General features: G+C 33.7%; 1 protein-coding gene across 5 annotated transcripts in view; it reads left to right on the forward strand.

The window, feature by feature from the left end:
- LOC149077314 (TGF-beta receptor type-1-like) overlaps positions 1-27958 on the forward strand; it is a 569773-nt gene that overhangs the window by 394471 nt on the left and 147344 nt on the right. The window contains exon 1 of one of the 5 annotated variants that reach the window (XM_089245086.1): positions 12438-12514. The exons of the other annotated variants lie outside the window; for them this stretch is intronic. Within the exon in view, the coding sequence (XP_089101212.1) occupies positions 12508-12514 (7 nt within the window). The 5' untranslated portion in view covers positions 12438-12507. Of the gene's footprint in view, positions 1-12437; positions 12515-27958 lie in introns of those variants that run through there. 5 annotated transcript variants of the gene reach the window in all.

Below are 27958 nucleotides of genomic sequence, written 5' to 3' on the forward strand. Positions count from 1 at the left end.
TCGCCTGAATGATCTCTCTAAAGATCATGCTTCTTGTCATTTCGTTTACCTTGCCGGTTGCGAACAAAATTATGTCATTTAAAATTATGTCTGAATTTTCTCATTTTCGGGCACTCGCCATTTAAAGCAATAAATGTTTAATTTTATATTGTATGGATTAAATATTTATTGCATGTAGTTTCGGTCCTCGAGCCTTCAATTAAATAGTTGAAGGCTCGAGGACCGAAACTACCGAAAAATTTTAATCGCCCCTCATGAAAAGATGACAATTTTGAACCAAGTGTGAATGAAACCAACTCTAGAATGAAAAGGTAATATGGCTCTTTGCCTTTTAATTTAAGAATATGTCAGAATGGTATTTTATGATTGTTCTCGCCTCATGCAGGGCACGATTCACGCTCGCGACTCGAAAGCCTCAAGAAGACCCCCCCGTCCTAAATTTAATTCTGTGCTATTGTAAGGACCCCTGACCATTAGCAGCTGCGATCTTAGTGTTCCGGATTCATCAAACCTCAGAATGTTTTGTTTGTTTGTTGTTTTTTTTTTCATTTTCAGCAAATCTGTCGAAATCAACCACCTTAGGTGCAATAATTTTCTGGTCAATTTAAGAAGGTAGTAAACTTACTGATTGTGTAGTCCTTTCCGGAAAAACGGTTCAACTCACACAAATGGGCAATTCATAGGAATGGTAAACTTAGCGGATTGTACTGTGTGGAATATATTAGGAAGACATCTTATATGGACTTCTCTCGACACATGAGCTCGTCGGTAAATGGAACCATGGGAAACTTAAATAAAAATTATTCATCATTGTCATCAGAAATTTCTTCAGTGTTTTCCTGATGTCGGACTGTAACGCGCACCAAATTAAAACTTCATAAAGTTAGCACGTTTGTTTTCATCTTCACATGAACACGCGTGATGTAAAAATATCACTCAATATCACATCGACTTTTAAACAGCATAATATATGTAATTGTATGCGCATAATTTCATGCCATATAAGTAATTGTTAATTCCATGATCGCAAACAACTACCCGGTGGACTTCCTGAAACGATTAATAAAAGGTAACTCTGACGTTAAAAGTGAAACTTTACGTGAGTCCCGATCTCATTATAATTTCCCATGTAAATTTCCGAAGGGGGAAAATTACTTGTTATATAACCAATGAACGATTAATTCGAGTGTATAGCATGCTGTTCATGTCCATGTTTAAACGCGGGAACGTTATTTTGATAGGGAGAGAAACGGCGTTGAAACGGCAGTGCTTCTTAAGACTTGTTTTGGGTCGAGACATTTGATGTTTTATACGTGTTAGCATTATTCCTTGATTTATTTTAGACAGGGTCTTTCAACAAGTGTGCCCGGAAGTAATATAAATTCTATGATTCATTTTAAAATTCAAGTAAAATATGAAAAAATATCAAAAACAAAACTTGTGATTAATTGAAGTCCCCCAGAATATTGATTAGTGGAAAAATATGAAAGTTAAATTGTGAAAAAAACCTTGCAATTAAAAAATATAAATTACTAGCTAAAATACCCGGCGCAACCCGGGTTTTCTTCAGTTACTGGAGGGATCGGAAAAGCATTGCTAGAGGGAACCACGACAACCAAAGTAGACATTCTGAAAGTGAGTGTTTTTCGCCCATTTCGGGCATTTGCCCAGCTCTGACGAACTTTGAAGCAGCCTATCGTTCAATACGGGCCCTGTTTGATATATATATATATGCAAAATTTGGCGAAGTCCGGTCTAAAATTGAAGATTTGTATAGAGAACACACACACACACAACTTCGGAAATCAATTTTATATCTTCATTTTATAAAAAAAATTGACCCGTTTTCAAGACAAAATTGGTCGACGCGTTTCGGCTCTACAATGGAGAGCCGTCATCGGGACTTCGTGGTTAGAAATCTCTCCATTTTAAAGCCGAAACGCGTCGATTAGTCAACCAATTGAAATTTTATTTGTCTTAGAAGCGTGTCAATTTTTTTGTATAAATTAAAACCAGGCAAAGTTCTAATTTTTGTAATAATTTATATCTTTGGATTAATGCAGTCGGTCTCGCTTATAATCAAGTAACGGATAAACGGATATTCCGCCTTAACAGATAAAATCCTCGCAGCCCAAATTTCTCCCACACAGATAATGTTGGAGTTCCCTCTTTAGACTAATTTTAACTTTTTCTCGTTTAACCGAATACGCATTACGAATCACACAACTGCAAATGTATATTAACCACTATGTACATAATATTTTTATTAGATAAAGCATTAGAAAATTATGGCAAATATGTTAACAGTTGAGAATTTTGGTAAAAATCTAGACTTGGAGAGATTATGGGAGTATTTAAGCTGCTTTTAGTACGCATTCAATTATGTACGTTCTCAACTCAGTTATTACAATTATTTTATTGTATTTTTGTTAATCCCATAGAAGGCGCTAATATTTCTGACCAATTAAGTAAGAATCTCATAAAATCTGCTCAAAATCCATGGTTTCATACATTGTCGTGAAACTGGTGAAATGATCGCCGAAAAAGATTTATGTTTGCACAGCATATTAAAACTTTTGGATACAATAAAACACGGGAAAAAATTTAAACCGAAATTGCCAAAGAGTATGGGTTTACCTGAAGCTCAGTTATCTGACAATATGAAAAATTTGAACGAAGTTTTGTAGAAGATTGGCGAAAAAAAGAACGGGAGCTTGGTTTGATCAGAAAATTCAAGAGAAAATCTGATTTCGACGGTGTTGATCGAGTTGTATTACAATGGTTTCATGATAAAAGAGCTAAAAATTCATACAGGTGGCATGAAAGGAATAGTTGTATGTTTAAGACATTTTACAAACTGTGCAACACATTTTACAAACTATACTAATGGTGTGAAATGTCAAATTGAATTTCTCACCCACATAGTCGAATATCTAGCTTAATTGGATATTTATGTACTGGAACTGTTGATATCTCCGTTCACAAACGGTGCCGACCGTATTTGCGCTTCTCTCCATTACATTGAAAAGCATTTATCCCGTAGAAATGAAGTGAAATTCGGCGAGATATCAGTGATTAAAATCCTTGATTTTTGCAACTCTGTTCATGTCTTGAAAATTTTTTACAGTTATTTAACCACGTGAAAATCAAGAATTTCAATAACGATATCTCAGAGAATTATTATCCATTGAATTTTCTCGGTACCATCGAAAGGCGCAAATTTTACTAATTGGCGACATTTTGATTGGAAGCCTTAGAACAATTCGAATTTTAATATTTTACTTCATAATATATTTTCAATCATAAAAAATGAGACTCAATCATCGCAGCAACTTTTTTTCTGCTGATAATTTTTGATAAGTTACTAAGAATTTTCGCTGGTTTTTTTTTTTTGACAAAAGACAAAAATATTCTCTTCAGGAGACATTTCTGACAAATTTTCAGATTAATCTCCCAAATATTATCCAAAGCAGATTCGGTCGAGCAGCCAAGAAAATGACTTCATACTTCTCTTCTTCTTATAATTAGTAAAGTATACATACAAGTATCAGACAGTTTCGAGTGTCGGAACATCAAATAAAATGGATTGGTTGATGGACGTCCTCTCATTAATATTAATCTATGGAGATAAGAGATTTACGAAAGCAAAGAATCGATCGCAATCAAAGTGTTTGTTTGACTTTGACTTGTCAACTGGCGGTTTTTCTGCGCGCGTGTCCTTTTTTTCACACTCGAGAAATGTGCAAAAAATAATAATAAAAATTATAAATATTATGCAGCTTCCTGTGTAGATTATCGATAGTTTCTTGCATCAGTGATCCATTCATACGTCGGTCCTATCAGTCACAAAGACTTTTTACTTCTTTTGATATTCACCCACATGTGCTCAAAGGGGTGAAGCTCTTTTTATTTTCTCTTTTGTGGGAAAGGAAAATAATAATATTCACTGGCGGATATTCTCTCTCTATATATCCCTATAATTTTCTAAAACCCCGCTTATTTTGAATTCATAGATTCAGATAAAGTTGTGTACAATTGAAATGAAACAATCCGTCAAGGTCAGCGGATTGTTATCTGAAGAACGTCCTCTTCACACACTCGTACACGTAGGGCCTACAAAGTAACAGTTTATACACTCTTTCTGCAATGTCTGCGGCAAAAAACTTTGGTGAAACCTTTTTTTTTATGGTAAAATTAGTCGTGTTACATTCAGTCAGCGTGCTTCATATTTGACTTGGATAACTTTAGTATGCTAGACGAATAGCTGACGTTAACGTTACATAACGCTTGGTTTCAAATGAGGTATTGAAAGTTAAACGAGTGGGTGTGTTTTCAAATGAGTCATAATTATTGCAAAACTCCTCAGCAAATTCATTTTATTTGGTCGCACACTGTGTAAGAAAATATTTATAGAATGAATATTTTATTAATTTCTATACCTTTAAATTTTATTATTTACAATGATTTCAAACCTTGTCCCAATAATAGTATTTCTTGGACAAATATGCAGTAAAATTTGCTTCCAAATTAATTAATGAAATATGACTTGCATCTTTTACCGATGAAACAGAACTTAAAACTTGTACCGATTTGATACGTTTTCCAAACACCGATACCGATAAAATTCTTCTTTCAAACACCGATGCTGATGAACAGGAACTTCGGAAGTGTTTCGAACCTGAGTGATCATGTTCAGTTTCATGTAGGAAATTTTGATTTCTGTACCTATTCTAGGGTGCTAGGTTCTGCTGTACAAATTTCCGTGAGTGTTTGAGCACCCACAGGCTCCGAACTACTGTTGATAAAATGAGCTTTCTAAACATTCAGTGCAGATGGAATGGGATTCATAAACTCCATTTAAATCAAAGTAGGCTTTTACCAGCTCTTAATCTCTTAATGCAGGTAAAGTGGGAATTTTAATGAATTTATTTATTTATGAAAAACAGCTTCTCAGAAAGAGTAGTATATGTATATTATACATCGTCAAAATCCATGGCCCGTGGGCCAAATGTGACTGTCGGAGTCATCTGATGTGGCCCTCGGCACATTTTAAAATCACTCAAGTTGCCCGTGGCACATTTCCGGATCATTTAAGTTATCAACGCCACATATCCAGGTCACTTTCGCGACCGCAAGCACATTTGCAGATTACTTGAGTGTGGTCCTCGGCACGCTTCTAGATCACTTGAGTGATTCGCAGCATACTTTCAGCTCACTTGAGTGATTCGCAGCCGTCAATTTTATAAATCAATTCAGAGACTCGAAGCAAATTTTCAGGTCATTTAAATTGCCGCGGCTCCTTTTGGTTTTATTCAAGTGGTTTACGACACATTTGCAGTTCACTTAAGCAGCTCGCGACATTTTTATAGATCACTTAAATGGCTCTTGGCACATTTCCAGGTCATTTAAGTGACTCAAAGCGCATTTGCAGATCATTTAAATTGCCCACACCGAATTTCAAACAACTCGAGTGGCCCGCTACACGTTTCCAAACCATTGAAGTGGCCCGCACACTCTAAAATCTTGGGCACCCTTGATATAGATGGTACATTTTATGAATGATCAAGATTAAAGCAGTTCTGTGTGTTATAATTCAAATGGTTCAATAGCTAACTCATAAAATATTAGTCTTTTAAAGGTTTTATTTTCAGTATTAACTTGCGTATTTGTATATCCCTTGCGAGAAGGGAAAATATTAGTGATAATATTATTTTTAGTACGAAAATGAAATGATATACAGTTTTTAAAAGTACCGCGTCGTGTTATCTTTCACTCTTTAACCTTTTGTGAACTTCAGTCAACAGTGCTTCAAGAATGCACTGGCTGACAGTCTCTCTCTGAGACAATCAATCTTATTTTGTCGGATGGCCCTTCACCTCAGTTGCAACTTAATCAGTTTTACAGAGGGATGAGGTTTATTTCTCCTCACACTCTTAACATTTTTAAGATTTTACGGCTGCTACTGCTGCTCCTTTGGGTGCTCGTTTCTCCTCTTCCACCAACTTCCTAAAATATCGGTCATCTAATAATGTGTTTTGCGCGACATTTTTTGGCCTGTATAAGACACGACTCCGTGACTTGGTGATTAATCTGTTTCCTTCGCCCTCCGTCGGTGACCTTCGTTTTAGACTTTTCTCTCATGGAGCGGCTTTCAGTGGCGAATTTTCAGAGTCGCTTCGAAAGATTAAAATCTGACTGGCAAAACAGTTTCCTAAAAATTCCGCGGACGTTGCTTTGTTGTGGAGGTTAAGATGTATGGGTCTAGAATGTAAATATGAGACCTGAATGATTAATGGTGTTCATATTAGCATGTAGTAATTTGATGCTACAAACTTCTACGCAAACACTAGAACCACCGATAAAATTTATTCTATGTATCCGTTTCTTCTATTAGGCTAATTAAAGGGCTTATGAATATTCTGATTTTTCGATTTGGGTCTACTGAAAATTTCTGTTAACGTCTCTAGAAAAATAAATAATCACCATAATTGCTGATTTTTTTCCTAATATAGAATCTACTGATACGTAATTATGATTAATATGAAATGAAATTGCAGAAATCAAGATTTTTTTTTTTGTTTTATTTTCAAAATTGACAAAAAAAAAATCGAAACAATTAAATAGCAATAAACGCATGTTTCGACATGAAATATCATTTTAATGTCGAAATTCCCACGAAAAACAAAATTATCATGTAATCAAATGAATGAAAATAACTTTTACGGCACTCGGTTGTTTCTTCTTTTCAATGATACTGTTTCCTTCAATAATATTTTTTTATTTGAGATGACGTTATTGAACTTCATCCTCCTCTTAGAGAGGAGATATTCCTCTCTTAATGGGTAAGATTAATGTGAACCAGCATGGTTTTAATACAGGGTTTTTCACTGACTCTGCTCTGCATCAACTGATTTGGAGAATTGAAAACACAATTATCAATGGACAATTTGCTGTTGGTATTTTTCTGGACATTGTTGGAGCCTTTGACAACGTTACTTTTGACTCTGTATGTAAGGCACTAATAGATTTCAACATTCCACCTATGTTAACTAGATGGATTGATCACATGCTCAGGAAACGAACAATCACTGCTCGTGTTCTTGATGCCCAAGCTGAAAGAGCTATCAGAAGAGGATGTCCGCAAGGAGGAATCCTTTCTCCCTTTCTATGGAACATGGTCTTCAGCTCCCTGATCTCTGATCTAATGAAAGGACCAGGTTATACACAGGCATATGCAGATTTATCCACAATGAGGATTCTTGCTCAACAAATTTTAAACTCTGTCAGCAGATAGGGTGACAAACACCAACTAACATTTTTCACGGAAAAAACCAGAATTGTGATTTTCACATGGAACAGAAAATGGGAAATTGGAAACTTAACCCTCAAGGGACAAGAATTAACCATATGTGGCAGAATGAAATACCTTGGATGTCATTTGGATTCTAAGCTCTCCTGGAAATCCCATATTCAAGAACGAGCTAAACAGGCCACTAATATACTTATGCTGTGCAAAAGAATTATTTGCAAAACCTGGGGTTTAAACCCTAAAACCACTCAGTGGATTTATACTGCTATTGCACGCCCAATGCTGAGCTATGGTTGTGTGGTATGGCATCAGGCGTTATCAAAGACCTCTTATGAAACTGTCCTACAAAAGGTGCAAAGACTAGCTTGCATTCTTATTACGGGAGCCTTACCGAGCTTTCCCTCCATCGCCCTTGAAACCATTCTTAAGATACCACCTCTGAGATGGTACCTACAAGGAGAAGCGTTTAAAACTATGTATAGGATGGAAAGAAATGGTACATGGTGCAATCGACCTTATATGGTATACAAACCTTCTTTCAAGAATCATCTTGACAGCTGTCTACTGAGAAAAGTGGAGATCCCCTCTCTACTAATACCAAAAGACTCCTGTTCCAAAACAAAAAATTTTACTAAATGCTTCACTATCCACATACTCAGGAGAAATGAAGTTGCTCAGATAATTGATAGCATCTCAACAGGAGTTATTGAGTGTTACACCGATGGCTCTAGGATTACTGATACTGGGGCTGGAGCAATTTTCCGAATCTTTGGAGTGGATCACGACTACCATAAGATACATTTGTATCTAGGCAAAACGTCCACAGTCTTTCAAGCTGGAGTATTAGCAATAGCCATACTGGCTGAAAGTCTGAGTACCAAAGGGTATCATGGCAAACAAATTGTTATCTTCTCTGACAGCCAAGCAGCACTATTGGCTCTTGACAACTTCCTCAAGTTTCAACTGTGTGTAAAATACTGCACTGACATGCTGAATAACTTGGCAGCATTGAGCAACAACATCAACCTTTACTGGGTTCCTGGTCACGTAAATTTCCAGGGAAATGAACTCGCAGACCAGATAGCCAAAGAGGCAGCGAACATGAAGCTATCTGGACCTGAACCTTTCTATCCTGTTTCGATGTCAACCATCAAAGGAGATGTCAAACAATGGATAGAAGACAAACACATGCGGCAATGGAACTCAAGGCAGGACTGCAGACAGGCCAAGCTGGCCTTGGGAACCCATCCGAATATTGCCAAAAAACTTATCTCATTGAACAGGAAACAAATTCGACAGGTTATACAGATCATCACTGGTCATGCTAACCTAGCGAAACACCTACACAACTGTGGCTATACAGATTCACCTATTTGTCCTGCGTGTGGAGAAGAAGACGAAACTCCACTCCACTATGTGGGACGATGTCCCGCTTTCTCTATCCCGAGAAGGAACTACTTCGGTGATCATCAGGTGACACTAAGTGAAGTTGTTAATGCTCCCAGCATTTACAACCTGGTAAATTTTCTCAATTACATTAAACACCTAAATGCATGGTGAGTTTCAATTCTGCTTTAACTTGAACTTTCACGCATTACTGTTTAATAACTGCATGTTGAGTTCTCAGCCATATCTCTGAGACCTTCTCTGCTCCTTTTCTAAAAGGGCACCGCAGACAGGAGCAGCCTCAAATTTTCTGACATGGCTTTACCGGTTGCGGTTTTCCATAATCTCCCATATACAGAGATTCAATATGATGTGGTAACAGATACCATAACTTTCGTCCCCGGAGCAGCCACCAAACTCGGGGTATTTCCACAGAATAATGTTTTTCTTCATTCTCACATGACCCACAACTCATGTTGAACCACTTGGTGTTAGAGCAATGGGCAAAATTTGCCTAGGCTTTTCCCCTATGGGACGCCAAATGATGATGATGATGATGATGACGTTATTGAACACCAATCGTTATCATTTCAGATAAAAAAAATTCGATCAATATCATTTCAGGTGAAAATGGTTCTCTTCTTTCTTATCGTTTTATTTCCAAATCGCAGCACTTTTTTTAATCGTTACATCATCATCAGTTCAGATATACCAGTTTTTCTAAATTTCTTATAAATTTCTTAATTAATAAATTCACACAGATAACTTTTTTATCGCTGTATTCTTATCATCACGGATAACAACAACTTTTCCGATCTCTCTTACTTTCTTTTACTCAATAATTTCCAGAACATTCCAGCAAACCAAAAATATTTTTCTAACCAGTATTCTAAACAAAAAGATAAAAATGTTTCCATCGCCATAAAGCTATATTTTCATCAGGCATTCAAATGAAATAAAAAATTTTTTAAACAGAAAATACATATTCAACAATTCTCTCTTCTAAACAACACAACAAAAGTTATTTTATTCATCTTCAACAATACAATCAACAAGATTACAACTCTAAAGTACATACTATCGGCAATAAAACATGATGATTTATCACTCGAAAAATAATCAAAGATAACCTTTCGAGACCACCCTCTGACTTTTGACTCTTGTAACTTGTATAAAATATTTTTCGTATCTATCCACCTTGTGACCTGCATTTAACAGTATGTAAATAATTTTAAAAATAATTTCGCTTTTTTTTTGTCAAGTTATCTATTTAAAATGTTCGACGACAGCTTCTGTTTTGTACTTTTTAATCGTTTTTATTTTCGCTTTATATGGAAAGAGGGGGGGGGAAGAGAAAACGACGACCGCGTGGACGTGAATTTTGAAAAGAATGAAAGAAAACAAAATGGCGGATCAATTAATCATGATCGGGTCGCTCGTTAATTACTGCTATGTGCATGTATTTGTCAGTGAGTGATCCATCAAAAAAAAAAGTGACCCGGAGTTAAAATGAAGATAAAGAAAATTAAAAATAAATATTCTTTACACACATGAAGGACTTCTTGTCCTTATTATTAAGCTTAATACGTGGTGCTTATGTGCCGCAATTAAAGCTAAATGATTTCCATGTTTTTAGAGAGACAACCGCTCTTCATTTTCTTGAATCTTCGCAATTTATGAGGTTTTTTCCCCCTTTTTACTCTTTTGATTATTAAATTGATATCTTATAATTTTCTGATCCTGATAAAATAAGCTCCTCAAATACTATTGCTGACAAAATAAGCTTTGTAAGCACTAGTGCTGATAAAATAGGGTCTTCAATCACTGATGCTGCTAAAATGAGCTTTCTAAGTACTATTCCTGATGTAATACGTCTTCAAAACATTAATGCTGATGTAATACCGATGCTAATGCACAAATATTCGAGAGCGACACCGTTCCCTTCATTTTCTTGGATCTACGCAATTTGATTTTTTTTCCTTTGTACTCTTTTGTTTATTGAATTGATGTCTTATAATTTTCTGATGTTGATAAAATAAGCTTCCCAAATCGCACTGTGTGATGCTAATAAAGCAAGCTTCTCGAGTACTGTCGCTGACAAAATAACGTTTATAAGCACTAGTGTGGATAAATTAGCGGAAACACTGATGCTGATAAAATAAGCTTTTGAAACACTCGTGTTAGTTTTAAAAAAAAAAAGCTTTTAAAACATGGATGCTGATAAAATAAGTTTCTAAGGCCGCTATTATACTATATAAGTTTGATAAAAGTCTTATTATAAAACTTGAAAAATGCAGCCAATAAAGCCAACGGTTGCATTTTCTAGAATGTAACCAATAACCTTATTAGTTAGATTTTTCAACTTTATAAAAGGAATTTTATCAAACTTTTTTAGTGTAGTACCGGCCTAAAACACTGATGCGCTGATAAAATACACTTTTTAAAACACTGATGCTGATAAAATAAGATTTTAAGACACTGATGCTGATAAAATAAGATTTTAAAACAGAAATACTGATGAAATACATTTTAAAATAATGATGCTGATACAATGAGCTTTCTAAGAACTATTGTGGATACAATGAGCTTTCTAAGAACTATTGTGGATACAATGAGCTTTCTAAGAACTATTGTGGATACAATGAGCTTTCTAAGAACTATTGTGGATACAATGAGCTTTCTAAGAACTATTGTGGATACAATGAGCTTTCTAAGAACTATTGTGGATACAATGAGCTTTCTAAGAACTATTGTGGATACAATGAGCTTTCTAAGTACTATTGCTGATACAATACGTCTTCAAAACAGTAATGCTGATGTAATACGTTTTCCAATACCAATGTTGCTAAACAGATCTTATATACATTGCTTTTCATTTTCTTGGATCTTCGCAAAAATTATGATTTTTTTTTCATTTTTACTCTTCTGTTTATTAAACAGGTATCTTATAATTTTCTATCTGTTGAAGTGGGGAAAAAATGTTCGATATGATATGAAGGTTTATGTCTTTTAATTGTTACGTACGGGTGCAGCAGGTGTTATTTTATTATGGAAATCGTGGTTTAGAAAAAAATATATTTCACTATCATTTGAAGTGTTTTTATCCTTCTTCAAGTGTTATTATGTGAGAAATGTTTCGCAGGTTCTCGTTGTACTCCTTTGGGACAGTTATTTACGATATTACGCTCGAATTTGTCAGAATAAGTGACGATAGAATGCCTAGTAGCAAGAACTTCTAGTGGTCTCGAGAATTGTTACAATACCTGAGCCACAAGCCGAGGGAGTGATTCATAAAGTTAGTTTTGTTCTTTTCGTGAATATCTTTCTCTAGAGAGTGGAACGCAATTCAAATTTTTATCTTTCAAGGTTCAAGAATGAATAATGCGTCCGACATAAATCTGTTTTTATTTGACAATTTATTTGCTTTCCCTGGATCCCAAATCCGATATAAATACGCAATTTTCGCCAGTTGGAAAATTGAAAGGATCAAAAAAAGATTATGAATTAAATTTCATACTTTTCTATTTTTATTTTAGGTCATCGGTTATGATATAGATTAGAATTCTCTGTTAATATTCCTCCATTATAATAGATAGTTTTAAAAGTTTTTAATAAACTTTTTTGAACGTCTTAAACGTTTGCATTTTCGAGATATAGCCTACATTTGAAATAATGTTTTTTATATAATAATGTTTTGAAATATTTGCTTAAATATGCTAAATTACATGTTTTTTTATCTTACAGGTGAGTAATGATTCTTCTTCATCACCAGTCTGAAATCCGAAGTATTTGTGTATATTGTTTCTTTGGCAATGAAAGGTATTCTGAAATTTCAATTAAAACTCAAACTTTCATAATTTGGTATTGTGACTTAATTATCTAAATCATCTAAAAATTACGTCGCTGTCTGGTAGCCAATCATACTTCTTTATATTTCTAATATTGCATGAGCTTTGTGTAATGCTAATGACGTCATTTAGAAAGGATAATGCATCCAAACACAGTTCACTTTACGCAACAAAATTGTACAAGTCTGGAACTAGTACAATTAATTACTCGGTAAGTTTTAATGGTATCGTACGAGAGGGAATCGAATGAATAACTTGAATATATGTATTTGACTGTCACAATATTTCTCTTGCCAATAAATAATCAAGATTTTATCAATTTGTGTAAAGTTGAAGTTCATTTTCCCGACGGAAAATGCTTTTTTCTCTCACTTAACGCTTATTTTTCCCTCTTTAAAAGGAAAACATAAAAACATAAGTGGCAGATCTTTTCCACAAGCGCTAAACAAATATGGCAATTTTTTTTTTTTTGCAGTGAAGTAATATCTACTGCATCTAAATGATTTCATAAATTAGTTCGTTTTCGTCCAATAAGAATACCATCAATTTCTTTCGAAGAAATGGAATTAACAGTAGATATACCTTAATATTTTGCATATAATACGTAGATCATAAGCCTCTGCATATAACCTGCTGGACTAAAAATTAATGTGTTTCAAAATTCCCAAAAAATATATATAGTTGGTTTGTTTTTTTAAAGATAACAATCAGCGTATAAATATGAATGAAACAATATAAAAATCAGAAACAACTTGTATTAGAATATCGTGACCAACAATCATTCCAATTCTGTTTAACACGTTTTACTATTAGAATAAAACTATGAGCTGGAAATTTGAAAATGCGGATTATACGCGCTGCAGCGTGTAGGATAATTTTCTCATCATGTTAGCGAAATTTGAATGCACGGATTATTCACAGTAAAATGTAATAAATAAGTTTACGCCAAAAATAAATGAGAAACTTCTCAAGATACATAATATTGTAAAAATACTTACAGCGTTTTTAGTAAATTTTTGACGTAAATCCAAAACAAAAATCACAAATAACTATAAAAGTGATCATACAGATTTAAATACTGAAAATAATCTATATAAATCTTCAAGTTTTTATTTTTTTCTCTACGATTTCTTTCAGTATTAGTCGCTAAAACTTTCTACCGAAAAACATATTTATATTTTAAATTCAATGGTTTTAAGTAAATAGTTAAAAATATTTAAAACGTCCCACAATTTTAATACTTAATCTCTCATCATAGTCTCTCTATCAGTAACTTCTTATGAAAAATATGTCGAAAATAGTTTTAAAACACTGCAATATAACTCAAGGAATTTACGTTTCTTCATTACTTTTAGCTTAACAGTAATCCTTAAATATCCTAAAACTCATAGCCGTCATCCAAGCAATCAAATAGTTTCAAGAGTACGTAAACCTACTCGTTGTGTCTTTGGGGTGTTACGCAAGGCTCAGTTATGGTACCACTTCTTGGTTTTCCATATAGATTATTTATCTCTTTCAAAATCGCTTCTTTTTTTAGGAAAACAAAACTAGAGAGCGTTATTAAACACTAAAAAATATTCTTTTTTTCTGAAAATACTGTATCGAAATAATCGTTTTCGAAACAAATCCGTTTTTAATTCATATCCGAGACTTCAATCCTATTTTTAATCATGCAACGCCGTACTTTGCAATCATACATCGCCGAAACTTTCATAAATATCAACTCCACCAATGAGTATATAGTATCATGTATACAGGGTGTTCTGTAAGTGCAAATGCGACCTCGTCCACAGTCCGTCTTTGTTGTTGCCCTGTCTCTCCTGAGGCCAAAAAAAAAAAATCCAAGTTTCTAAGTGCAATATTCGCAGAGATATTCGAATTCAAAAAATCGGGGAAAAGTTGGGAAAGGACAGCATAAATGAGGGAAAGGAACGTTGTCCGTTAGTTTTTGCTGTTCTTTCATAATTTTACTCCTATTTTTGAATTCAAAATATCTTAGTGAATATTGCACTTAAAAACATGAAATTTTTTTCTGTTGGCCTCAGAAATGTCAGGGCAAAAACTTTCTAATTGGAAATTAGACGACACAGTGACACAGTGTGGCACACTGTAATTTGTTCACTCTCAAAACTGGTACAGGATAATTTGAACGTTTTTTGAGCATTTTTTGAATTGGAATCATACCTCTACGACGGACAGTTGATGAGATAAAGGCCACGTTATTATTACGGGACACCCTGTATATCCGTGGTCACAACGTAGGCGAAGTTTACAACTTATGTCCATATTCTAATACCTTGTGGATGAAAAGAAAGACTGTAAACAGAACAAAAATACGAGTCAGAGAGAGAGAGGTTCTATTTTACGTAGTCTAGTACCTTGTGTGTGTTGTATATATGACAATTATGTTGCAGGTAAGCGTTTCATGATTGGTTGGCAGCAGCTAGGTAGAAGGTTGCTTCGGTGTAGAGGAGTTTTGACCTAATAACACATCTGATGACTTTTTTTAACCCATCCGTCTTAGTCAAGAACGTACCCTCCCAGCCGTACGAACACGACGAATTGATGGCAAGATCATGCTGCAATGGCTTTTTTTGTCTTTTATTTTATTCATCATGTTGAGGTGGTTACTTTCCTGAGGTCATCATGGTAGCGATCGTATCAACTCCTATTTTTCGTTTAATTCCATCTTTTCCTTATACTACATGTAGCTTCTTTATGGCAGGGTTTTTGTAATATTTAGGAAGCCATTAAATCGATCAAATATATAAAAAATATATTTTTTCTATTACTATTATTGTGGGCGTTACAATATATATTATTACGAAATGGAATTTAGTAGGTTATCTTTTTAGGGTTTTGGCTTTTCTGTGTATTGTTATATTATTTTATATACACCCTTATCCATCAAAAACGCGAGGTAGTCCCGTAACGCTTATGATTTAGTTTGATGGGGAAATCAGTTTTCCCATAAATTAGGTGAAGATTTTCTATTTTATTGTACAAAGAAATTCTGTTTTTTATAAGTATTCAAAGTCGGAAGGCAATAGAAAAAAAGACATTAAAAATAAATGAAATAATATTTAGCGTTATATGTCTTGGGTGTATTCGTAACATACTGTAATATCCAATATTATAATTATTCAGAGTGAGTATAAATTTGATTGAATGATGACTCATATTTCAGAATGCCGTTTTTCATATCCACGAATTATTCATTTGATATATAATGGTCCTTATGAACACGACGAATGATGGCAAAATCATGCTGCAATGCCTATTTGTCTTTATTTTATTCATCATGTTGAGGTGGTTACTTTCCTGAGGTCATCATGGTAGTGATCTTATCGACTCCTATTTTTCGTTTAATTCCTCATACTACATGTAGCTTCTTTATGGCAGGGTTTTTATAATATTAAAAACGTCTTTAAATCGATCAGATTTATGAAAAATATTTTATTATTATTATTGTTGTTGCAGGCGTTACATTATATTATTACGAAATGGAATTTAGTATGTGATAATTTCAGTTTTTTGGCTTTTTTTTGTATAGCTTTTATATCGTATTATTATTTTATATACACCTTATTCATAAAAAAATACGAGGTAATCACGTAAAGCTTATAATTTTGTTTGATGGAAAATCAGTTTTGATAATCAGTTCACCTATGAATTAGGTGAAGGTATTTCATTTTATTACACAAGAAAAATTTCTAATGTTTCTTATCGATGGCTTAGTGCACATGTGTGGCAAGTGACATTTCGCTCATTTTTCAGGAGAGTAACTTCAAAGTTTAGCGTTGCATAAAATACGTACATTCACATAGCGCAATCAGTGAATGCTGAAACTCGGCTTCCCTGTCTACTTATACTACTTACCACACTTATGTATTACAATATCTCAAACTAATAGCTTCCAACTCATACACTTACTCCATTTTTGCAAAAAAAAATGTCACCACAATTTGTGCACTAAACCATCGTTATAAGTATTTAAAGTCGGAAGACAATAGAAAAGACATTGAAATAAATGAAATTATTTTTTAGCTTTATATTGGGTGTATCCGTAACATACTATAATATTTATTATTATTATAGCTATTCTGAGTGAATACGAATGAGAGATGAAATGGTAACCCATGATGTCAGAATGTCGTTTTTTGATATTCGCGAATTATTCAATCGGCATATATCGCGTCGCATATCCATTAGATCTTTCGCTACTCAGCTTACGGATCAAAAGCAAGATTTTGTTAAAAGCACAAATCCTCAATACCGTGAGGATCTACATTTAGTGCGTTCACACATGATGTGTATCAACAAACCTTATGTTTAGAATAATGTTTAAAATAATGTTTTTACATTATTTGTCGTCTTCGTATCCGAAAACATATTGCTTTTCTCACTAAAATGTTTTAAAGTATACATTCCGTGACACAATTGACGATTTAAAAATAATAGCAATGGATATCCAATGTGAAAGTCCCCAATATTTTAAGGTTTTTCAGCGAACATTAGCTTAACCTAAAGATATAGATTTGCATTTTTATACCATATTATATAAGACAATATCGAACGTACAGATGGAATTTTAGCGTGCACCTAAATTTTCTATTCGCATAAAAGCTTTCAAAATGGAAGGCAGTCGTGATCTCAACTTATGAGATCGGTAGCTTTTTTTGTTGGCTAAAAACAACTTTTTGAGGCAAAAAAGTCATTGTAATTTTCGTATGTGTGTAAACAATTATTTTTTTCTCGATTTCTATCTTTTCTAGAATAGACGTAGTACTTTTCTTTCGACGGAATACTTTTTAATAATACGTTACTGATTCACAATTTTCTTCACGCATACTCGTACCAGGTAATTTTCTGTTAGAAAAAAAGTTTTCAAACTATAAATTCGTCTGATTTTAATGATTTCAAAATCACATGTTAAGTTATGAAAAAGAACTACAAAAACTGATTTACATACGAGAAAACTTTTTCTCAATAATCGGATTTTTCGTAACACTTTCGGATCTCTAATCGGCGTTTAAACGTAATTATTTTCCCCTCATATAGTGTAAAAACGTATTCTTATATGTGGCCATTACAGTATATCTACCAAGAAATTATCATTCATAGATCGATAGGTTGTAGAAAACGAACAGAAACTATTATCATAACTGTTAACAACAAACAACACCGGTAATAATAGCGGTTGCAAAAACAAAAGCTTGAGGTAAATACTAATATTGATCCCGGTCTATAGTTTATGGTATTTTTTTTTTCCTTTTTCGCTTTTCCAATAATTACAAAACAAAATGAATCACCGTGAAAGGATATTCTCTCCTCGCATTGAAAACAGAATACCAACAACTAGCTCATGGCACGCGCCATCTGAGTCAGCTCACATTCATAACTTGTGAACATTTCTCTCTGCTTTTGATAGAGATAACTGGAGAAAAAAAATTACTGGTTTTTATAAAATATACACAACAGGCTGAATTTTTCTTTTACGAAGTTCAATGACAAAGTTTTTATTTACAGAAAACCAAAGTTTTCTGTGGAACGAATAACATGATTTCATCATTTCAGGAGCTTATTTTTTAAAAGGAACATTTCTCCTTTTTTTCTGGAATGCATTTTTTTTGACGGTTTCTTAACCTTTGGGATCATTTCTGTCGGAACAGGGTTTATTCGAACGGGAATATGTTTGGTAGAAATTACAATGTAAAGTTAGTTGTTTCTACCAAAATGGGAACATATCCAACTAGTCCTTTTCACTCTGGTATTTTCCATTCAAAAAGGAGCATAACAAGATGGGTGTCCTACTGGCGTTAAGGGATTTTTTTCCAGAAAATGATACTTTTTCCATAAGCGCTTTCAAAGTCACATTTTACGGTAGAACCACTCGATAGCGAACACCCATGGGACCCAAAACTTTGTCCGCTAATGAGAAGTGTACGTTAATGAATAGTAAAATACATTGTTAGTCCCGTCGAAATAATTCAAAAAAGTGGCCGTTGGTGAAGTCGTCCGCTAACTGGAGTACCCGTTATGGGAGGTTCCGCTATAGAATGTTCCTGTTTCTTGTGTTACTTACGAGAGAGTATATAGTAAGGGTATTTTCTTTTCGGGAATCAACAGGTGGCTTAAAAATGTCCAATTTTTCAGACTTCGCCAGCTCCAATATTAATCAAAATGTAACTATAAACTATTTTTCTTTCAAAACGGAACTTTTCCAAGATTTAAATGTAGATAACTTCCTTGAATGTTGATCAAGAAACAATGTATAAATATTCTTATACCAATCTCGTATACTACTTGTTGGGCTATTTTCCACTTTTTTAAAGCAAACGTATATATGTACGAGAAATATGTTTTTTACTTCGACTGTAAATTTAGTAATTGTTAAAATGTTCCCTTTGTATGACAATGAGCTTATTTCCAATGGAAGATCGTCGGCTAATTTTTGTTTGAGTCGTTTTCTTCAACTCAGCTTAATCATCTACGAGCGATCTTTGCGATACTTAACAAATCAAATTTTCTATGAAATGAATGATGTGTTGACTTCCTAAAAATTTATATACTGCAATATGCAGATAGGTAATGATTTCTCAAAATAAAAAGGTTCTAAACTAATCTTTCCTAAACATAGTTGAGATGGATTTGTTTGCTCACTAAAGGGTTAAACTGAAAAAATTATATAGTTAGTGAAGGAAATGTCAGGGAAAGTCACGGATATATTTGGTAAAAGCCAAGGAAATATGTAAATATTTGATACAATTGAAAAAGTCTGAAAAATTCTTGAAAGTGAGAAACTTGGAACTTGAAAAACATTTGGGAAAAGGTGGAGAGAGATTTCGAATTGCACTTCTCTAAACTATAAAAGCTTTTTTGTACGCATCCGTCGTGATAGCCGGCTTTTTGGGTATTTTTCATCAAACGCTGATATTATACTATAAATGTTTGATAAAATATCTTTTACAAAACTTGAAAAAAATACGACATATAATCCTATTGGTTACATTCGCTCGAATGTATTGACCCTCGATACGTTTTTAAATCATAGAGTGGCAACATATATCTTTAATATCTTTACCAAATACGTAAATATATGGTAATCTAAATAAATTTCACGCATACATCTAAGAACATGACAAGAATTAGTCATGAATGGTCACGGGAAAAAATCAACGAAACGATAACTTTAATTCTGTAAATTTTGTTCGGATTTAATTGAATTTATTTATTCATCTTAAAGAAAGATTGCGAAGCACAAAAATTACAATTCACACAAGTGTTTTCAATAGCTTGATCAGTGTAAAAACGGCTGAAAGTGTATTGCTTGCGTACTTAAATCCCATTGTTCGGAAGCTCTTTATTTTATTCACATTTAAACAAATAAATCACAATGAATAAACAAGAGCGAAATGTTTTTTGTTATCATTAATTCATTATCTTCTCATCCGATGATGTTGCAGTCGAATTGCTTTCACGTAGAAATTAACTCGATTTTAATCATTGACTGAAGAATTTCCTTGCGGTTAATTAACTTAATTTCATTAATTTCTCTTTCAGCCATTGTTCCATTATGTTTTTGTGCATTTAATTATTTTGTTTTTCAATTATTTTTTTCCGATACAGTTGTTTATATTTTTTTGCAATTGTTTTTTTGCTTTCAAAACCAAAAAGACATGAGTGTCATTAATCATTTCAGACAGATTTAAAAGATTCACAGGTATACATTAGCATATTTTTAAGCGACTTGACTGGAATCCGCAACAAGAGTTGGGAAGACAAAGACTGCAATGCAATTAATATGATTATAAGATGGGGGGAAAAAAAGACATTGATGAAGTAAATTCCTGTGCGTTGTTTAATCATTTGATTCCCATTCCGTCAAATACCAGGAAATGGTCCTGTCGGGAATTAATTTTCCAGCAATGATATTCTCGTTGAATTTGCCTGTTTATATGTTTCGTTTCTGAAAAATTTGGGGAGGGAAAAAAATCAAATCTGTTTGTCAAAATTTTCCTTGAAAATCATTTTGGAAAGCACAAAACAGAAATAATATTTTTCATGATGTAATTCATCACTAGCTTCGAAACCACAGCAAGTTTTATGCCTTTGACTGATCCACTTTTGTTCTAGAAATTTTATTTGTTTATTCTATCAGCTTCAAAAATCCCAGCAAATGAATATTGGTGATTTCAACGTGAATTTTTCTTTCTAATCCCTCTTGAAATTCATATTTATCACTTTACTTCTTAATTTATCATTTAACAGTACAGGGCTAGGCGATTGAGAAACAGTGTTGTAGAGCACCAGACTAACATGGGCCTACATCTCCTTTATCACAAGTAGGCCAGGGGTGGCGAACCCGCATGCTATGGTATCACGAGGGCACGCGTATGCTTTTCAAAAATTAAAGAAATTCTATTCCATTTTTCGAAGAATTTCTCTCAAACTTTTAAACAATACTTTTCTTATGAATGAATGATGATCTTGTAGGTTGCCGAACCTATATTTAGAATAGTAGGCACTCTTAAAATAATAATTATGTGATGACTCTTTCTATTAAACGCGTTTTCCTTCGTTTTTCATCTATGGGCATAGTTGCTGAACGTCCCATGTGTACGAGATTTAGGGTCGTCCGCATGCATTTTGTAATAGAATTACATTGTATATACATGATCTAGGGGGGGGGGGCCGCTAAGCTCCCTTACAAATTTTATTGGGGGGGGGGGAGTGCCCAAGCACCCTGATTCATTAGGTTCCTGTGTCTGTGCTCAACATGGTGTTGGTAAGATGAAATTCTAACGATCATACGCATGCTCGCGACCCGTGAACAGGACGGTCATATGGCCATCGATGGTATTAAAAATCGCAAAGTGGCACACGCATTGAAAAAGTTCATTTCAGTTTTCACAATAATCATTATGTCCGATGATGGGATTATACTATACAAGGAGTTTTATGAAAGAACTTTTATAAGACTTCTATAGTGTAATCCCTGCCTAAGAAATTCTCTACGAACTTTGTCGTGTAAGACTCAAATATCGTTTAAATGGATTGCAATTTAGCTATTCCAGATTTGGTTTTGAGTATTCAGCAATTATTTTTCAACGGATAATAAGAATACAAAATTACGCCAAAAAAAATACGGTACATCTGCAGAAAGAGAGAAAATTCTGCAATAAAGTACTTCTTGTATGGTAAACAAATTCAAAATAACAATATCGCTGTATTTCAAATGGCTCTCCGAGGCCGTCAAACCGTTTGGGGAAGAACGCAAACAATCACAAGATTGTCTCTCTGGGCGGTCAGCGGTCATGTCTGTCTGTATTTCCCATGACTTAATTATTAGACAAACCGCTTAAGTGGATATTTCAGTCTCAATGGTACCTACTTGAAGCAGTTCGAACGCATCAGTGTCTTTTAATTGCGTATATGCATTCGAATAATTCAAGTTTTAAAAAATAAAATTTGCCGTCTATGTTGCCAAATGAGTTAACAACTGCCGTCTACATAAACGTAAAATCACACATAATAATGATTATACTCTTATATAAAACCTACGAGTAAAAAGAGCAATTATACTAGTTTGAAAACATGCTATCCTGTCATCTCGGGCTTCAAAACTTTCAAAAACCGCTCTTTATATTATATCCAGGATAGCTTTTCGTTTTGCTGTCAAGTTAAAGAAAAAAATTACACTTAAAAATGTCTCTTTACCATTGCCGACACCTGTATAAGATGATTGTTGATGAAAAATAGTAGTTAAACTGGCCATTCATTTATTATTTTTAATCAAAAAGTTGTGACGTCCATCTTATGACGTGTCTCAAATCAACCAAATTGTGAAGTCACTCGCTAAAGTGACATTTTTCTCATTCTCCACTGCTTTCCTCTCTGACAGAATAATATCAAAATGAAACAGAAGCTGAATACGTGTCTCATATTTAGCGTGTATACTAATAATAATAATAATAATATAGAGGCAATATAGAAGTATGTGTGTGGGTCAAAACTTGTGACATTTTTACAGCGAGAGCATTTTGTTTTTGAAATGAGCTCAGACTATAGTTAATTAGTAGGATATCAGACTGTCTACGACTTGGCATGCAATTCCATACATCGTCCGCCTCATGCCATAAGCATGAATGTGCAAGTTTCGAAGACGGGGCAAATGACATTTGAATGTTTACTCTACCCATGTTACTATATGAGCGTCATTTCCCTAAAATGCTTTGTAAAATGTGTTTTTAATATGGGTTTCTGGCAAAACTTACGCAGCAAAATAGAGGACCCAACCAGCTAATATACCCCAAAAAGTGAAAATTTTGTCATTCATGCTTTTAGCATGTGGGGACAACATAATTGTAATTGGGAGAAAAAATGTGGATTCATAATAACACTTTCATAACCCCCTTTGGGGCCATTCAAGTATTACGTAATCAGATTTTAAGCCATTTTTGACCCCCCCCCCCACCTTGTCAGCAAAAATCAGCAAAACACTGATCGCCCCCCCCCCCCGTCAGCAAAATTTCGTCAGCAGCTTAAAATATTTCATATCTTAAAAAAGGGGTGGTTGATGACGTAAGCGACCTTCAACCCCCCCCCCCTCTTGTCATCAAAAGTCAGCAAATCCGAAACACCCCCCCCCCCCCGATGCTGACGTAATACTTGAATGACCCTTTTCAATTTTTTCTCAGATTTTAGTATATATCTTAGCCCAATATCTCAACTGGAATGATTCAGATTCATTTTCAATAGAATTATAACAAATGAAAAAAAGAAAATGATTCAAAGGAATCCATGGTGCATCAAGAGAATCTGTGTTCTAAGATGTTACATGTGTAACTTCCTGTAGATAACAACATCCGTTCGCGGTCACATCTTGATGATCTGAAGGTAAGCCATAATTTATCCCGTCTTGGATGCGACAGTTAGGCTGCGAAAGTATATCCTTTATATACTACGTCTTAAAATCGCGGAAAATTGCATTATTTTCATTTAGACGAGTAAAATGAATTATTTTAATAAGACTACGACTTATACAGGCTGTCTCAAATTGTTTGCACAGCGGATATCTCAGCAACCGTTGACTTTATACATGCGCTTTCAATCATAAAAAGCTTTCAAATGACGTGCAATTACTCAAAATCTCAAAATTTGTTTTAAGGTTTTTGTACGAAAAGAAATATAAAAAAAAATTTAAACGCAAAGAAACTTTTTTATCATCGTGTGCTAAAAGTTGCAATAATTCAAATTTAAATCCCGCTCTTAAAAGTAATTTAAGGAAAGCAATTCACACTTTTAAATGAAAAAAAAATTTATCGCAAGATATTAAATATAAAAAATCACACCGTGTTTTGACAAGCATCACTGTAATGGCAAGTTTTGATTACCTCAAAAGTTGTCATTTTTAGGGACTATACACACACACACACACACACACTCAACCATTTCATACATAACCATTCACACACAATAACGTTTACATTTTTGACTATTACTTTGAAAGTTACAGAATTTTTAAAACTGAATTCAATTCAAGTTTCGCAATTAGTGAATAACACTCTCAATCATCGACGATAAATGCTGAAAATTTCAAAGTTATATATAATATATAATAATGAAATATCTCCGTTAATATATTGTATTTCAAAATATGTATTTTTTTAATAATGACTTCTCAGAGTGGTATTTGCATCTCACTTATTGGAATTTTTAGCACACAAGGGTCTACACATATATATATGTATATTAATTAATTTTTCTATTTTTTTTTTAAGTACACGACCCGTTCAGACATTTTGAATAACCGCTTATGATTTGAAAATATTTTGTAATTGAAAGTATGTTTCTAAAGTCAACGGGGTTGTGCTGAGATTTATTTATTTATTTATTCTTTAAAAATACAAAGCAATGGTTGAAATTGAATTACTGCTTCAAGAAAATTGGACAATCCAAAAAATCGGACGTCAGTTTTTTTTAATGTAACTAAATTAATCATTTTTCATAATCATAATCACACAAATTAATTAACTTTATTAAGTTAAAAATAATCAGTAATTATGGTTCGAGGAAACATGATTTACCATTTGACAAAAGAATTGGGAAAAAATGATTTTCTTTTTACGGTCAGGAGAGAACAAAAAAGGAATTCCTGTCGAAAATCAGAATAAAATTTCTGAAAATTTAATTTTTGTAAAAAAAAAAATTTAATTACTAGGACACGTTAGATTCTGTAATTTCCAAAAATAATCGTTTATTACAAGAATGTATAAGAAAGCTACTTAATTTTTTTTTTTTTTTAGGAACGATAATTTTTTGAAAATTAGGAAGTGTAAAGAGTGTCCCAGTAATTTTTAATTTTTTATAATAGAGGAATTTGAATTATTATGATTTTTTGAAAATGAAATTTTCACAAAATTTTGTCCTGATTCTCCGTATGAATTTGTTTTTCTCCTGACCAAAAGTTTCAAAAATTAAAAAAAAAATTAAATAAACAGGATATATTTTTCCACAAACAATGTACGTTCGTCAAAAATATGTTAAAAGTTCATTTTTATCTCTCTTGCGGCTAATTTAAAGTCACTGCCTATCCATCAACCTTTTTTTCGGTGTTCTGTCCTAATGAGTTTAATTTTTACGTAACGCACTTCTTGGCCTATCCACCTGTCGATACGTTTTCGAAAACATTATTTTTAACACTTGATGCACTTTCACTGATATGTCGTCGGTTAATTGTTTCGAAAAACCAGATCTTCACAAAATTTACCATGAAAATTATAGTATAATGTTAAAGTACCGATTGATCAAACAAAGTTTCAAGAGCGGGGAAATATTTCTAAAGATTTAGTAAAGCATTTTCTAATAATTATTTGTTTGTGGAATACGAGAAAATATTGATCATGTGAAACGTTAATTCCCGAAAGTGTGTGGTGCTTACTTTGAACACTTGTTTTATGAGCTTTTTTTCTCACGAATGCTGCTCTTATGCCCAAGCAGCAGATAGGAAGAGAGGCCATGATCAAAATGAAACACTACATTTCATTTCAATCAAATTCAAAATTTAAATTTTCCTCCAATGTCTAATGTTGCAATGTCTATATAATTGCAGGAATATATATATATTGAATGTCGTTCTCACGGAGGGAGATTTTTTTTTTTTTGGATAGAAAATTAATTAGTTCGAATTTTTGTTGATAGAGTATGCTACACAAAAGCAATTCACTAAAAATGTACAAATCAGAGTCCTATAAAATTCAGGGGGTGTACGATTAACATCTTATTTCTAAATTTTCCTGTTACTGGCGCTTATATAAGGTTTCCCATGGTGGTGTTGCCATTGATGGATAAAGCACTATTGGTGAAGTTGTTCTACCTCAGCCGTAAATCGCCAGTTGGAGCTTTATGAACGTTTTGGACACAAGAGAATGAAGAAAGGTTCACGTCCAGTCACTCTAGTTGGGTTGGTGTGAAGGGCCCTCTATCCAAAAATGTAACTATTTTTGTCTACGAAAAAAAGTCCTACTTGGAGAGAACAACTTCTACGCAAACCGCATTCAAATATACGACTCCTACAACTGTTACGAATTTTTTTAACCTACGATTTTATGGGACACCCTTTGTTATAAAAATTGCAAGCAAAGCTTTCAGGGTTAGAAGAATTCAGTTTCATATTGTGATGTTTGTTTTTCATTTCTTAATTCTTGATTGAAAATACCGTGCGGTGTACACAAAGCCACTGCGTTTTCTACAAAAAATACTTTTTCCCGCATCATTTTTGTAACTGTGACTTCAGAAAAAAAAAGTGTCCACAGCAAGAGATTTCATGTGAATCATAAACGTCAATTAAATGAGGAATGGATAGCTGTTACGGAAAGTGAACCCCAGACAAGGGGATTCATTCATTATTTCTCAAACAAGGTGTTGAAATGTTGTGATTAATTGAATCTCATGTCGGAGCAAAAAGAATGGACCCCGTTCTTCTTACCCGAGTGTTATCCGAGATGCTTGAGTATTTGAAAAGGGATGCCATAGTATCTTTCGGCCGGATATGGAAAGGCGGACAAACCATGATGATGATGAGACAGATGACTGGGAGGAACGAAGTTAACTCAATGGCCATAATCAGATAAAAAAATAAATAAAACACCATATTCATGTTGTCCTGAATATATGAAAAGAAAAAAAATTCGTGTTGTATATTGTATATGTGTGTGTGTGTTTTAACGCACGGCATTTTAAGTAGCAATACATCACGCGATGTAATAATGGTGGCAAAAAAACGCTGCATTCTTACAAGAAAAATGCAGCAATTATTTTCCGAAAAACACTTTTTTTCAGAAAATGGATAGATTCTTTCAATTTTTAACTTGCCGTATTTTCCTGCATATAATCATCTCATGGAATTACAGTATATGCTTAAAAAACATGGAAATTTCTTAGCGTGAGCTATACTTGGTACTCACTTAATTTCCCCTTGCCACATTTTACTGGCGAACCGTTTATCGTGGAGGCATATTTCCAATTACAAAAATTATCCAAATAGCATGTATTAAGTACTCAGATACGTCATTGAAATACATTTGCCAGTAAAATGTGGCAAGGGAAATTAAGTAATCACCCTGTATAAGTCGCAGCAGATACAGTAGAATCTCGACTATCCCGCTCGCGACTCTCCGGCCTTGTCTCTTGGCGTCATGACGTCGCCAAACCATCGGATTTGTCACGAAACTTCGCTAACTTTGTTGCCAATTTGGTGAGATTTACAGAGGAATGTGCTAATTTCCATTTTTACAAAAGATCATCACCATTTACAGGTGAAAAATGATATAGTAAATAATAAATAAGAACTATTTACATAGTTTTCGTAGCAATATTTATACTTTTGGAGTTTGTTAAAAAATCCAATTACAAAGTTGTTGCCCTGTCTCTCTTACGTCCAACTTTCTAATTGGTTTTTGAGGACATTTTATAAATTTGTATAAAAAGTTTTCGTAAAATACCTTTTGTATAAAAAGTTAATATTTATATTTAATCCCCTTCGCTTACAAGCGATTGACAAGAAATTCGAATGATCTCTATTTGACGAATGGGTGATAAATATGGTAACCTTGTCTTAACCTAACCGCATGTTAGAAAAAGGGAAAGAATGTGAAGGAAAAAATAGAAGAAAAGGAAGAAAAAACAAATGAAAAAGGAAAACAGTATAATAAATAAGTGAATAGAGACGAAAGAAAATGTCGAAAGCTTGTTTGAATTTATTCCATAGGTGTTTTCACGCAATATTACGTCCTGGATCATGAAGTGGTTTGTCACTGTACAACCCTTTCTGCATGAATGACGTATCTAAAGTCTACACCATAGTTTCCCAACCTTTTTTGTCCCATCGCCCCCTTCTTCAGAAATTTTTTTC

This window comes from Pholcus phalangioides, unplaced genomic scaffold (assembly GCF_987345545.1).
Source record: "Pholcus phalangioides strain wild (caught in Gottingen) unplaced genomic scaffold, Ppha-v1.0 ptg000015l_1, whole genome shotgun sequence".
Lineage (NCBI taxonomy): Eukaryota > Metazoa > Arthropoda > Arachnida > Araneae > Pholcidae > Pholcus > Pholcus phalangioides.